Here is a 10,994-nt window from a genome sequence, read left to right as displayed (position 1 = left end):
GTAATCACTGCATTGTCACACTTGTATTTTTTTCTTTTCAGGGACAAAATGTTGAAATATTTCTTTGGCTTGATTTTGATAAGATTATACATGAGTTCTATACTATAGATCTATACTTTACTTCCCAGCATGCTACAGTCCTACATGGCAGCACAGAGGTAATGATCTGAGACCACATTCAAGGTTAAAGTGTTTATTTGAATTTGAATATCCTGCCAGTTTGTTCAGTTTGAAAAGTGCAAAAATTACCAGCAGAGTATAAAAATGACTAACAAATTCTGAAGTGCAAAACATATCACCTATATATATATATATATATATATATATATATATATATATATATATATATATATATATATATATATATATATATATATAGACCGCTTTACTCAAAGCTTCAAGATGGAACATTTTCTATGTATGTCGAGCTTTTCTATCTTAACGGAAGTTTGTTTCTTTTGTTGATCACTTGAGCTGCACCTCATAGTGTCTTGTGCTTGGACTGCCACGGCCAAGACCTGGTCTCTTTGTGTAGTACAGCTCAGACACTTAATGGGAGACCTTGAGGTTGTGCCTTAAAGAGGCAAACCTCAAAGGACCGCTCCGACCATATATATATGGTCGGAGCGGTCCTTCTGTGTGGAGTTTGCATGTTCTCCCCGTGGCAGCGTGGGTTCTCTCCGGGCTCTCCGGCTTCCTCCCACAGTCCAAAGACATGCTGCAGGTTAATTGATCTCTAAATTGCCCATAGGTGTGAATGTGAGAGTGAATGGTTGTATGTCCCTACATGTGCCCTCGATGGACTGGCGGCCTGTCCAGGGTGTCCCCTGCCTTCGCCCTATGTCAGCTGGGATAGGCTCCAGCGCCCCCGCGACCCTAATGAGGATAAGCGGTATTGAAAATGGATGGATGGATGGATATATATATATATATATATATATATATATATATATATATATATATATATATATATATATATATATATATATATATAGTGCAATCTTTAAAAACAGTTACAGGCTCATAAATATGTGATCAAATACGTAGCATCTTTTACCACAGGATTTACTATGTTAAGCATCATTTGCATACATCAATTGAACCATAACTTGTATTAAGAGTTGATTGGACATTTACAGTTATCGTAGTTTATTCTAAGGCAAGGCCATTGGCCTTTGAGTTGAGTAATGCAACGGTCCAATAATGGAGGATTTCTACTTATGTAGTGATACAAAAATGTCAGTTTTTGCCTTAAGTTTGTGACTAATGTGAACAGGAGATAATCCTAAAAAGAAGGGTGGATAAACAATGGCCCATTATGCAATACCAATTTAATTCTGTGTCTTCCTGTTTCATCTACCCTAACACAGTCAACAGGTCATCAGTTTTGGCTGCTCTTTGAGCAAAGCTTTGAATAAGAGCAGGGTGTGGCCACATCAGGGGCAAGTGAGAGATCACGTTTCAGGACTGAGGTAGAAAAGATGCAGCAGCCCGTGCTGGCTCTTCATCCATCGGCAGACCAAAGACAGAGTTAATAAGATCATAGAGGCTGTTGTGTGAGATCTGGAGGCTGACGTTGGCGCTGTGAAGAGACGAAGCCCCGTCCATCTGGGCCATCTCATGAAAGTGTCGACAGATCAAAGGGACCACCTGCATGGACAAAGAGATACATTTTACAGCTCTAAAAAAATAAATGCATAACTGAAGGGAGATTATCTCAAATACTGTATGTGCATTTGAGGTAAAGGTCAGGAAAAATAGGAAAGAGGGTAGGTAACCTTGACTACGATGAGCTTCTTGTCCAAAGGATTTCCATCAGGAAACTTCTCTCCAAAGCACATGTTGATGGTGTAATCGGGAGAGCTGCCGTTGTTCTCTTTAAACTGCTTCAGTTCTGAAACGGAAACCCGATTTAGAACCATTTCTTTTCACAGTGCAAAGTTATGTTGTCTTCACATGAAATGTAATAGTAAGAATATAGGCAATAAGTCATTTTTTTGTTCAAATGATCAAGTTATCCACACCTACCATGTGCATACTTAGCAAAGTTGAGGAGCTCCACCATGGTGTTCTGGGGCAGCTTTCTTGGGTCTGGGTGAGCCACACTGGGATCACTGGTACTGGCAAACACATGGCACCTGTCCTGCCTCCAGGCATAAATACCAGTGTCCCGTACCTCCAGGCATAGACCCCTCTGGATGCTGTTGAGGATGCGGTTGGTATACTCAACCTGGTGTACAAAAAGTTGGGATTAGAGAAACTTTTACAGAAAGAAAAGAAGCGTTGGCACACTGAGGATATACAGCAGTGTATTGGATACAATGCTATCCTAAATATTCACTATTTCTTTCTCCTTTGATTGATTTCTATATTTCATGTTGAAAGGCTGTTCGAAGGGTTGAGTGTCAAAAGAAGCTCTTGCACTAACACAAACTATAGTTTCTGACTTCAAGCTGATCAAACTTCTTTGTAGAGGAGCAAACTTTAAACTCTGCCCAGCCCTCTTTCAAAGCGGAAGTGTTTGGAAACGTGTCCCTCCAGTTAATGCTCAAATGAACAAGTCGCATGGTGAAGACGTGAGCCTTTCTTTAAAATGTAATTACACTGGCACATATTACAATCACGTAAAAAGGTACCATTCTGACCACTAGCAGTGCTAAAGAGCAATGTTTCTATGAGTGGGTGTCCAGTTGTGTCTTGTGCATCTTCACGTTTGTCGCTGACATGATACACATTCCTGCCAATAGGTTCACACTATGCCACTGGTCCACAACAGAAGGAAAACCAGTAATGTGCAAGCAGAGGCAGTGAAGAGGAAGACAAACAATGACATGTTAACTGCAGGAAATATTATTCATAAAGTAGGCCAAAGAAAGGGAGATAAACTGCTAACAGGTGGGTTTTTTTATTCAGTAGTTTATGGAGGGTTTTCTTAAATTAGGCCACACACAATGCCCAGCTGATCGCGTACCTGTTTGCGGTCCAGCAGACTGTCTGTTGAGGGAAAGCAGAGATGATAGCCATTGAGCTCGGTGGCCTCCTGCTGGTAGTGGAGCTGGAGAAGGGAAGTGGTCAATGGGATCTTTAGCATTTCCCTTCTCCTGTAGTGGATGGAGATCTCCAGGTCAAATATACTTGGCTGCTGCAGAGGTGAACTTAGGACTGGTGGAGGATTTACTGAATAACAACAAAAACATGATCACATATTTACGAGATAATCAATTGGAAACCTCTCTTTCCGGTCTAGCATTTCAATAAAGGAATTAGTTGTTTATCGGCTGAACGTACCCTCACAGTAAGAAGGCTGATCTGGTAAAGGCTGCGGCTGGTTCTCAGCTGCTACAGGATAGCTTGCAGGGGCAGTTGGGTCGTGCTGACCGTAGTCCTCTGGCCACAGCTGCTCCTCTATTGAAGGCAATACAGAGCAAATTAGAGAACATTTAACCTCTTCATGTAAAATCATAACTTTAATGGCATTCTCATTTGCATAAAACACTGTACCTGACGTCTGGTTGCCAAGATCCAAGGCCATGAAATTGTTAAGTAGATTAAGCTGTTTGAGGGGTGGGGAGGGCATAAAGCATATGTAGGCATGTAATAAATGTTGAAGGGAAGGAAATGCCAGAAATAAAATCTTTGTGATATGAAACTCATCAACAGAGAAGTAAAAGTGCGCTCTAGGCATTACGGCACCTCGTTTCCTGAGGGGAAGCACTCTACGGGGGAGCTGTAGATATCTTGAGTCATGACAGAATCCTCCTGGGAGTCTTCTGTGGGCCGACTTTCATAGTTGTCTGCAGATAGAGAAAACAGAGGCACCTTTCATTTGCAATCAACTTACAAAATGGTGGTAATAGAAGTATTGGATAAAGGGACTATTGTTTTACACTCAGTGTTGATCATCTCATAGATCTTATGAGGGTCGTCCGAATTCTTGGAATTATCCATTATCATCTTGAAGCGCACAGAGAGGTTGTTCAGTGCGCAGCGGAAGTTGGTTTTCCATCTGGCCTTGTCGTTGGGGAACTCGCTGATTTTTCCACTTGTTACTGCCCATGCCTGTGAACCGAGAGCAGTTTAAATACACTCTGCCAATGTGCACAAAAAGGGCGCTGTCCTGCCATCAGAAATGAAGACGCCCTACTGGAAATCTGCGATAAGTCTCAAACTGAATTGTGATTATGATCTTGTAATAGAGTTTATATTACCACTTCCACTGTGCCTCACTTCCACTACTCAGGGGAAGTGGAAGTGCCACCGCTGGCCTTGCTATGCTATAACTGCCCCTGCCATACTTGTAAGTGTTGTGCCAGTAATGAGGTGAAGGAATTATCTTTAAATAACATAAAAGTCATTTTTCATCAAAAAGTGCTTATATAGAAAAAAACATACAGTATTACAACATTTGTGTCAGAGCGATATCAACAAAGCCAACAACATGTTACACAGTAGTGAAGTTTAATGGAGGCAATTGAACCTACCCGAAATATTTTACTGTCTTCGTCGTTGCAGTCCTTTCTGGAGTTGTGCTTCCAGGGGACTCTGAACTTGTTTTGGCCCTCGTAGCGGAGGCCCGTGTACTGGCCCGTCTCCACCTGCTCTATGAGCCAGCTGGCAAACTTTGGCTTGTTAAGGCTGAGAGGAAACATGACAGATCAGCGTCGCATACAACAGACACACGCACACACACGCACGCACGTACGCACGCACGTAATCCACTCGCAACAAAACAAAAGAAAGAAACGTGATGATAATATAATAATATATTCATAAAAGGAGAGAAAGAGGCGAGTGTGCTTGTCTCCCTACCTTTCCATTGCTCAGGAGATGCGTTGCTCTGGTGGAGCTACTGATGCTCGTTGCACCTTCGCTGAAGTTATAGAAGCAACGTCCGGTTTAGTTGTGCCCTCCCCCTGGCTGTCAGGGGCAGGGCACAACTCTGTCGGAATTTCCGAGGCAAGCCAGGGTGCGTTTAGTTCAGAGATAAACAACACGTCACCTCCTCCTGAGCGTATTAAGCAGCTCGCGTATGTGATTTGGAACGAAAACCCGGAAATGAATTGTTTCCCCACTCAAAAGGATGTTTGCTAACAAGTGGCTAAATGAGACAACAAGAAGCCGTGATGCCGAACAATTGTCCGCCTTTGATACTTTTTTACACATGTGGACATCATCTTTTTCCATAGGTGACGCTGAATGAAGACGTCATAACTGGCATCGATTATATACAATAGTGCACCAGACATTTAACATGCTGTGGTGCAGTCAAAAAAAGATGGAGGTTTTAATATACTGCATTAAATGTGGTTGTAATGTCTGACTGGAAGAGGCAGACACAGAACATTTGGTAATGCAAGTGACCCCCCAGAGAACTCCATACTCCACCTGCTCTGACATGGGGGCTGTATTTAGAGAGTATTGCTCATTTAAATAGCGTCCCATGAAACCAGCCCTGTTACAGTGAATCTAGACTAAGGAATCCACCTGTGAGACTACCGTATAGTTAGCAACAAATGTGCAGTGTATTCAAGTGTAAAGTGGGACTTTCAGAGTAAGAATCCTGCAGATGTGCGGTTGTGTCATGTGTTTGAATGAGACAGAATGCTATTAACCAGACAGTTTTATCCAACCTTTTACCCACAAACACAGCATTAAAGGTCAGATACTGTGTGTTGCATTAGTGTGCCTGCTAAGCCTACTTCCCTTTGTTGGGAAGATTGCTTTTATAGTCTAGCCGTGTCCCTTGTGATGAACTAAGTCATCATAACAATTAAATCTTCCGCTGTTTGAGAAATATGGCTAACACGGCTACAACCCAGTACACATGTGTAAGGAATAAAGAAGTGATACATATTCTAATGGAGCACTTCCCTTTTCCCGCTCATTGGAAATACTGCTTAGCCCCTCTAGAAAACACAGGCCTCTCAGGAAGGAAAGCTTGGTTATTGAAAGACCACACGGATGGCTCACATCCGGTTTCACACTTGTATTCACAATACGAAGGCAATTTCATAAGTGTCTTGTTCTGTAAATAGAAATATTGAATATTTTCAATATTACATACATACAAGGTGCAGATCATGTGACCGAAAGGTCCACTGTTTTGATCTGATCACATTTTCTAGTCTCATAGTATGACGCCACAGTGAGTTACGAGTGAGGCCCTTATTTTGCCAGCACAGACGCATGTATACATGAGTCTTCGGATGAGGAACTTTTATTATGCAGGCACAACTATTGTTGCATTTTTGGTTTTATTTAAATGGCATTTTTACTGGGAATCAGTCGGATTCAAGATTCTCCTTCCTCTTTCATGTCTCTCTCTGAATCTTGCTATCTCTCCCTATCTCTGTTGTGCTGGTACCCAGAAGGATAAACGCACCTGCTACGCTTCTCATAAACAGCTGCACCCTCACCTATGAGCAACACTGACTTAATAAATTAGTGTGTGTGTGTGTGTGTGTGTGTGATTGTATTTCTTTGAGGAGGCTATAAAAACAATAGGATAAGAATGTTTCCCCAGACTGTCAATGGTTCATTGCTGGCTCACTGAGAACGCTCCCAACATGTTCTGGCAAACCATTTCCAAGAAGTTCAAAACGTTTTCTCCAAAACGTCTCTTTTGAATTTCACCATGTTTGATATCCCTAATCAGCTCCTTTTCAGGAAGTGATTCTCTCTCTGCTGGTTCCAATAAATACACAACTGAAATTTAAATTTATATAGTCGCAAATTAATTCATTTTGGTTCAGAAATGTTCCTAATAATTGTTATATGAAAGCACAACAAAGTAGCATGTAGTATATGTATGACTTACTTGGCACTAGTTATCATAGTACATATTATTATGACATTAACATCTTTATTAAACACATATGTAGCATCAGTGGAGGTGCCACAAGGTACAGAGGCTCTTTAAATATATAACCTGGGCTGAATGAGCTAGTGTGTAACAAAGAGTTTTCACTTTTTATTTTTTACTCAACGCCCTCTGTTGGCCATGCAGAAAAGCATGAAACAGACAATAGATTAATAATACATAAACAAGTTTGGCCATGAATCGTGTGCTTGCATATCTCAAGCTGAAAGATCTTTAGCTTAAAATATATTGACTATATGCAGAAGGAAAACAGATGCTGCAAGCAGTGGGATTTGGGAGAGGTGCCAAGTGAAACAACTTTTTGTATTGTACTAGATGATTTGTGTCTCTTATATACAGTACATAGTGTACAGATGACCAGACATTGGGAGATTACTTCGTATTGACAGGTTTAAGTTTGCTAACTATGACTTAAAAGCTTGGAAAAGAAGGCACCATGGATTATTATGTCAGTATTTACACTGATTTATCCAGTATTATTCTGTTAAAAGTTTGGTCGATTCAGTTTTGTCAATGATTGATCAATCTTGTTGTGGACAATGAAGGTCTGACAATCTGATTGTGGGTGATATGAGTGTGCTGTGTCTTCTGAGCCCATGTTGGCGTAGTTCCTATGTTTTTCCGCCAGAGGCCGCAAGTGTCCCACCTTTATCCGGTAACGATTACACGTCCACCCAGACTTCGTTGCTGCTAGAATTTCCCGTTAAGGAGACTTTTCACGTACGAAGCGTATTTCAAAGGTCTTTTGACAATGCGAATGAAGCCAAAATAGTTTGAAGCAAATACCGCGACTTTTGTTAACAGAGAGGCCAAACAAGAGGATGAAGAAGCCGTTGTGTTTAACTGTCCAGTCAGATGTGGTGCTGAAATACTGCATTTGTCTGTACTTAGAGTTGGGTTTGGCTTTTGTTAGAATTTGTGGGCATATAAAACTATATAACACAAAATCAAACAACGTTGCATTCAGACGGGAGTTCAAGAGTTGTATTGCGTTGAACAATACGTTCCACGTGTCAAGCAATTGTGACAACAAACTGGACTTGCAGACCACTGAGTTGAGATGTAACATGGGCTTTCGGACGTCTCCGTGTCATAAAAAGTGTTTACTCTTACATTACGAGCTTTATAATTGCCAATTATTGTGCTCAGAGACACGCTTGCAATTTATTTAGCTATATAAAGCTGTAGCCTGGATACAGGGGAGAGCGTCCTTGGTATTTGTGTTGTAAAGAGCTGGGGGAGAAAGATGGCGGAGGGGGGGGGGGGGGGGGCTGATAATTTGAAGACTTGCCAGGGGACATTGTCAAATTCAAAAGGCATTTCAAAGAACCAAACCATTCACTTTTTTTATTCTCTCTTCTTTTTTTCTTCTGTCTCTGTCTTTTTTTCCGCCTTTCTTTCTCTTTGCACGGTTGCAGGCCGTTTGAATCGACCAATGGGCCTTCAAGTTAGGGACATTGGAATGTAAATGAGCTCAGCGCGTGCTCCCGGCGCAGTGAAAGCTCGGGATTGTTTATTGAGCTCCCGGAGCCACGCGCCTGGCCCGGGGGAGTCGGCGTGCAGAAGAATCACACAGCGGGGGCGGGGCCTCGCGACGAAGCGTGCGTCTCCAAAAAAAAGGGGTGGGTGGGGTGTGTGTTGGGGCGCGTGTTGAAAAAGAGGAGTGCTGCCAAAGTTTGGGTCAGATCGGCTCGTGGAGTAAGCAGTCAAGAGAGACTTGGACGAGAGTTAGCCACACGGTCCACACGCGAAGGACACGAGAGCTGTACACTGCCAACCCCTTCCGCTCTTCTCGTCCCACTGTTGGAAGCTGCACTCGCCTTCTGCATCCATCACTTCAGAAGAACTGTCAGCAAGATGGAAACCACAACCATCACCACCACGCAGACTGCCTTCACCTTTGGATTTACCGAAAGACACGCCAGCATCAGCCTGCACGCCCCAGCCCAGGACTGCGCTGACCCCGCCGTGCTCCCCAGCACCAACGCTGCCGGCTTCCAGAGTAAAACCAAGGTGCTGAAGAGACAGCGCTCCAGCTCGCCAGAGCTCCTGCGCTGCAAGCGGCGTCTGAGCTTCAACGGACTCGGCTACTCCATCCCTCAGCAGCAGCCGGTGGCCGTGGCCCGGCGGAACGAAAGAGAGAGGAACCGGGTCAAACAAGTCAACATGGGTTTCCAGACGCTGCGACAGCATGTGCCGAACGGCGCCGCCAACAAGAAGATGAGTAAAGTGGAGACCCTGAGGTCTGCGGTGGAGTACATCAGGGCATTACAACAACTTCTGGACGAACATGACGCGGTGTCGGCTGCTTTCCAATGCGGGTTGCCATCCCCGACACTCTCCAACAGCTACTCCGCCGACCCAGAGTCGCCTCACTCCACCTACTCATCAGACGAGGGCGGTTATGAGCCTCTGAGCTCGGAGGAACAGGAGCTGTTGGACTTTACGACCTGGTTCGACAGGTACTGAGGCTGACAGCGTCCGAACCACACAGCAGAAGTCTGTGCGTAAAAGCAGCTGCCTTCTTTCAAATACTGACAAAGACTTGGTAAAGGCATCAGATCAGTCTCGCTCTGATGCTTGGAAGTGATCTGTTGCCTCCCTCCCTCACCCGGGCTGCTTCTGCAGGAGCAAAGCAATAGAGAGAGAGAGAGAGAGAGAGAGAGAGAGAGAGAGAGAGAGAGAGAGAGAGAGAGAGAGAGAGAGAGAGAGAGAGAGCGTGTGTGCGAAAGAGAGGGAGTCTATAAGTCCCCACACGAAGAAGGGAGTTAGACTCAGTGTCACGTTGACGCGTGGAAGTAAAGAACTGTTGATGTTATGTTTGAATAAGTGCAATTAAGACGTGACACAGCAGGTTCTGCAGAGTCGACGCTGCAGTCCCAGAGGACTTGTTTGATGAGTGCATCATCAGAGCAGGACTGCCTTCCTCCGCTGCCTCGTCTGTTGGAGGACAACAAGCAACATGATGCGTCGACAGACTGTTTCGTGATCTACATTGCCCCCCCCCCTCCCCCCCATTTCATAACTAAATTGTATCATACAACGAATTGTTTTAACATGAAGACATATTTTTGTACACGAGTCAAACAAACAATGTTCTTGAACAACAGCGACTGCCACTTTTCCTGACAGTGTTGTGAGAGCCAGCTGTCAGTGAGGCAGTGAGTGGCATGTCTCAGTTGTGTGACTGGACAGCAATATCAAGGCTAGCTGTGACAGAATGTCTTTTTTCTTTCTTTAAATAGGTGGTAAGGAGACCTTTATCAATGTATGCACTTGTTCTCCGTGTCCCGTAGCCTACAATGTAAATATTTGATTTTAACAGATATATTTTGTGTAAAACAAGTTTTATAAATAAAGATGATTCTATTTATATAATATCCTTTTGTAGTGGTTTGGTTCTTAAGCAAATGTTGCACACATTTATTCTCAGATGTGTGTGTGTGTGTGTGTGTGTGTGTGTGTGTGTGAGAGAGAGAGAGAGAGAGAGAGAGAGAGAGAGAGAGAGAGAGAGAGATGTGTGGCGGTAATTGAGCAAACTAGTGAGCTTTTCTTCTATTCAAAGCTGCTGCATGACCTTTTCCCGTCTTGCTTGGGCACACGGGGGGAAATTGCGCAGCTGGGTGAGCACTCAATAACCATTATAGACGTGCACCTTCTACGGCGCTTTGTCTGCATTCAGGACGGGGAGATTAATATTACGTTTCATGCATTGCATTGTTTCTTTTGCGTATACTCTGCCTCCACCCAATAGCCCAAAAGGGCCTGGAGCGCAGGGAGAGAGGGAGGGAGGAGAAGGGGTGTAACTCAGGCATCTCAAAGGGTATAGACTCTTTGAAATACGGCCCGGGGAAAGTCAGCGAGACAATGAGAGGGGTCAAAATTCTTATTGCCCGATTGAGATCAATCTAAATAAAACCTGGGGTTGCACACTAGTTGTATCCCCAACTGTGTTTTTCATGGGACACACAGCCAAACCAAAAAGCCCATCTCCTGCGAAATGGGGAGCACAACACCACATAGTGAGCACTATTGTGTGCGCCTTTGCGCCTCATTATGCCAATTATGGAAGATCTTCCATTGTAATTTAACACTGATGCCAAATTCAGCGAGG

General features: G+C 43.7%; 2 protein-coding genes across 2 annotated transcripts; one reads left to right on the top strand and one right to left on the bottom strand.

Annotated features, from left to right (window-relative positions):
- Positions 1-1,313: 1,313 nt before the first annotated feature.
- irf7 (interferon regulatory factor 7) lies at positions 1,314-4,945 on the bottom strand. The gene is made up of 10 exons (XM_034535915.1): positions 4,810-4,945; positions 4,482-4,635; positions 3,888-4,059; positions 3,694-3,794; positions 3,502-3,553; positions 3,289-3,405; positions 2,972-3,177; positions 2,029-2,230; positions 1,779-1,894; positions 1,314-1,650 (listed from the first exon to the last, which is right to left on the bottom strand). The coding sequence occupies exons 1-10, from the start codon at positions 4,815-4,817 to the stop codon at positions 1,462-1,464; spliced, it is 1,317 nt and encodes a 438-aa protein (XP_034391806.1). The 5' UTR covers positions 4,818-4,945; the 3' UTR covers positions 1,314-1,461.
- A 3,663-nt stretch (positions 4,946-8,608) lies between these two features.
- Positions 8,609-9,349, top strand: ascl1b (achaete-scute family bHLH transcription factor 1b). The gene has a single exon (XM_034535803.1). The coding sequence runs from the start codon at positions 8,738-8,740 to the stop codon at positions 9,347-9,349; it is 612 nt and encodes a 203-aa protein (XP_034391694.1). The 5' UTR covers positions 8,609-8,737.
- The last annotated feature ends 1,645 nt before the right edge of the window (positions 9,350-10,994 follow it).

This window comes from Cyclopterus lumpus, chromosome 6, assembly GCF_009769545.1.
Source record: "Cyclopterus lumpus isolate fCycLum1 chromosome 6, fCycLum1.pri, whole genome shotgun sequence".
NCBI classification, from domain to species: domain Eukaryota; kingdom Metazoa; phylum Chordata; class Actinopteri; order Perciformes; family Cyclopteridae; genus Cyclopterus; species Cyclopterus lumpus.
The sequence above is the reverse complement of the archived record's forward strand: the minus strand, read 5'-3'. Positions and strand labels throughout refer to the sequence as shown.

Excerpts from the sequence above, each read along its gene's own strand:
- ascl1b (XM_034535803.1), top strand. The coding sequence starts at position 8,738 with ATGGAAACCACAACCATCACCACCACGCAGACTGCCTTCACCTTTGGA.
- irf7 (XM_034535915.1), bottom strand. Across the intron at positions 3,554-3,693 it reads GCTTCCCCTCAGGAAACGAG|CTTAATCTACTTAACAATTT; the intron begins GTGCCGTAATGC and ends CCCCTCAAACAG. Across the intron at positions 3,406-3,501 it reads TCTTGGCAACCAGACGTCAG|AGGAGCAGCTGTGGCCAGAG; the intron begins GTACAGTGTTTT and ends TGCCTTCAATAG.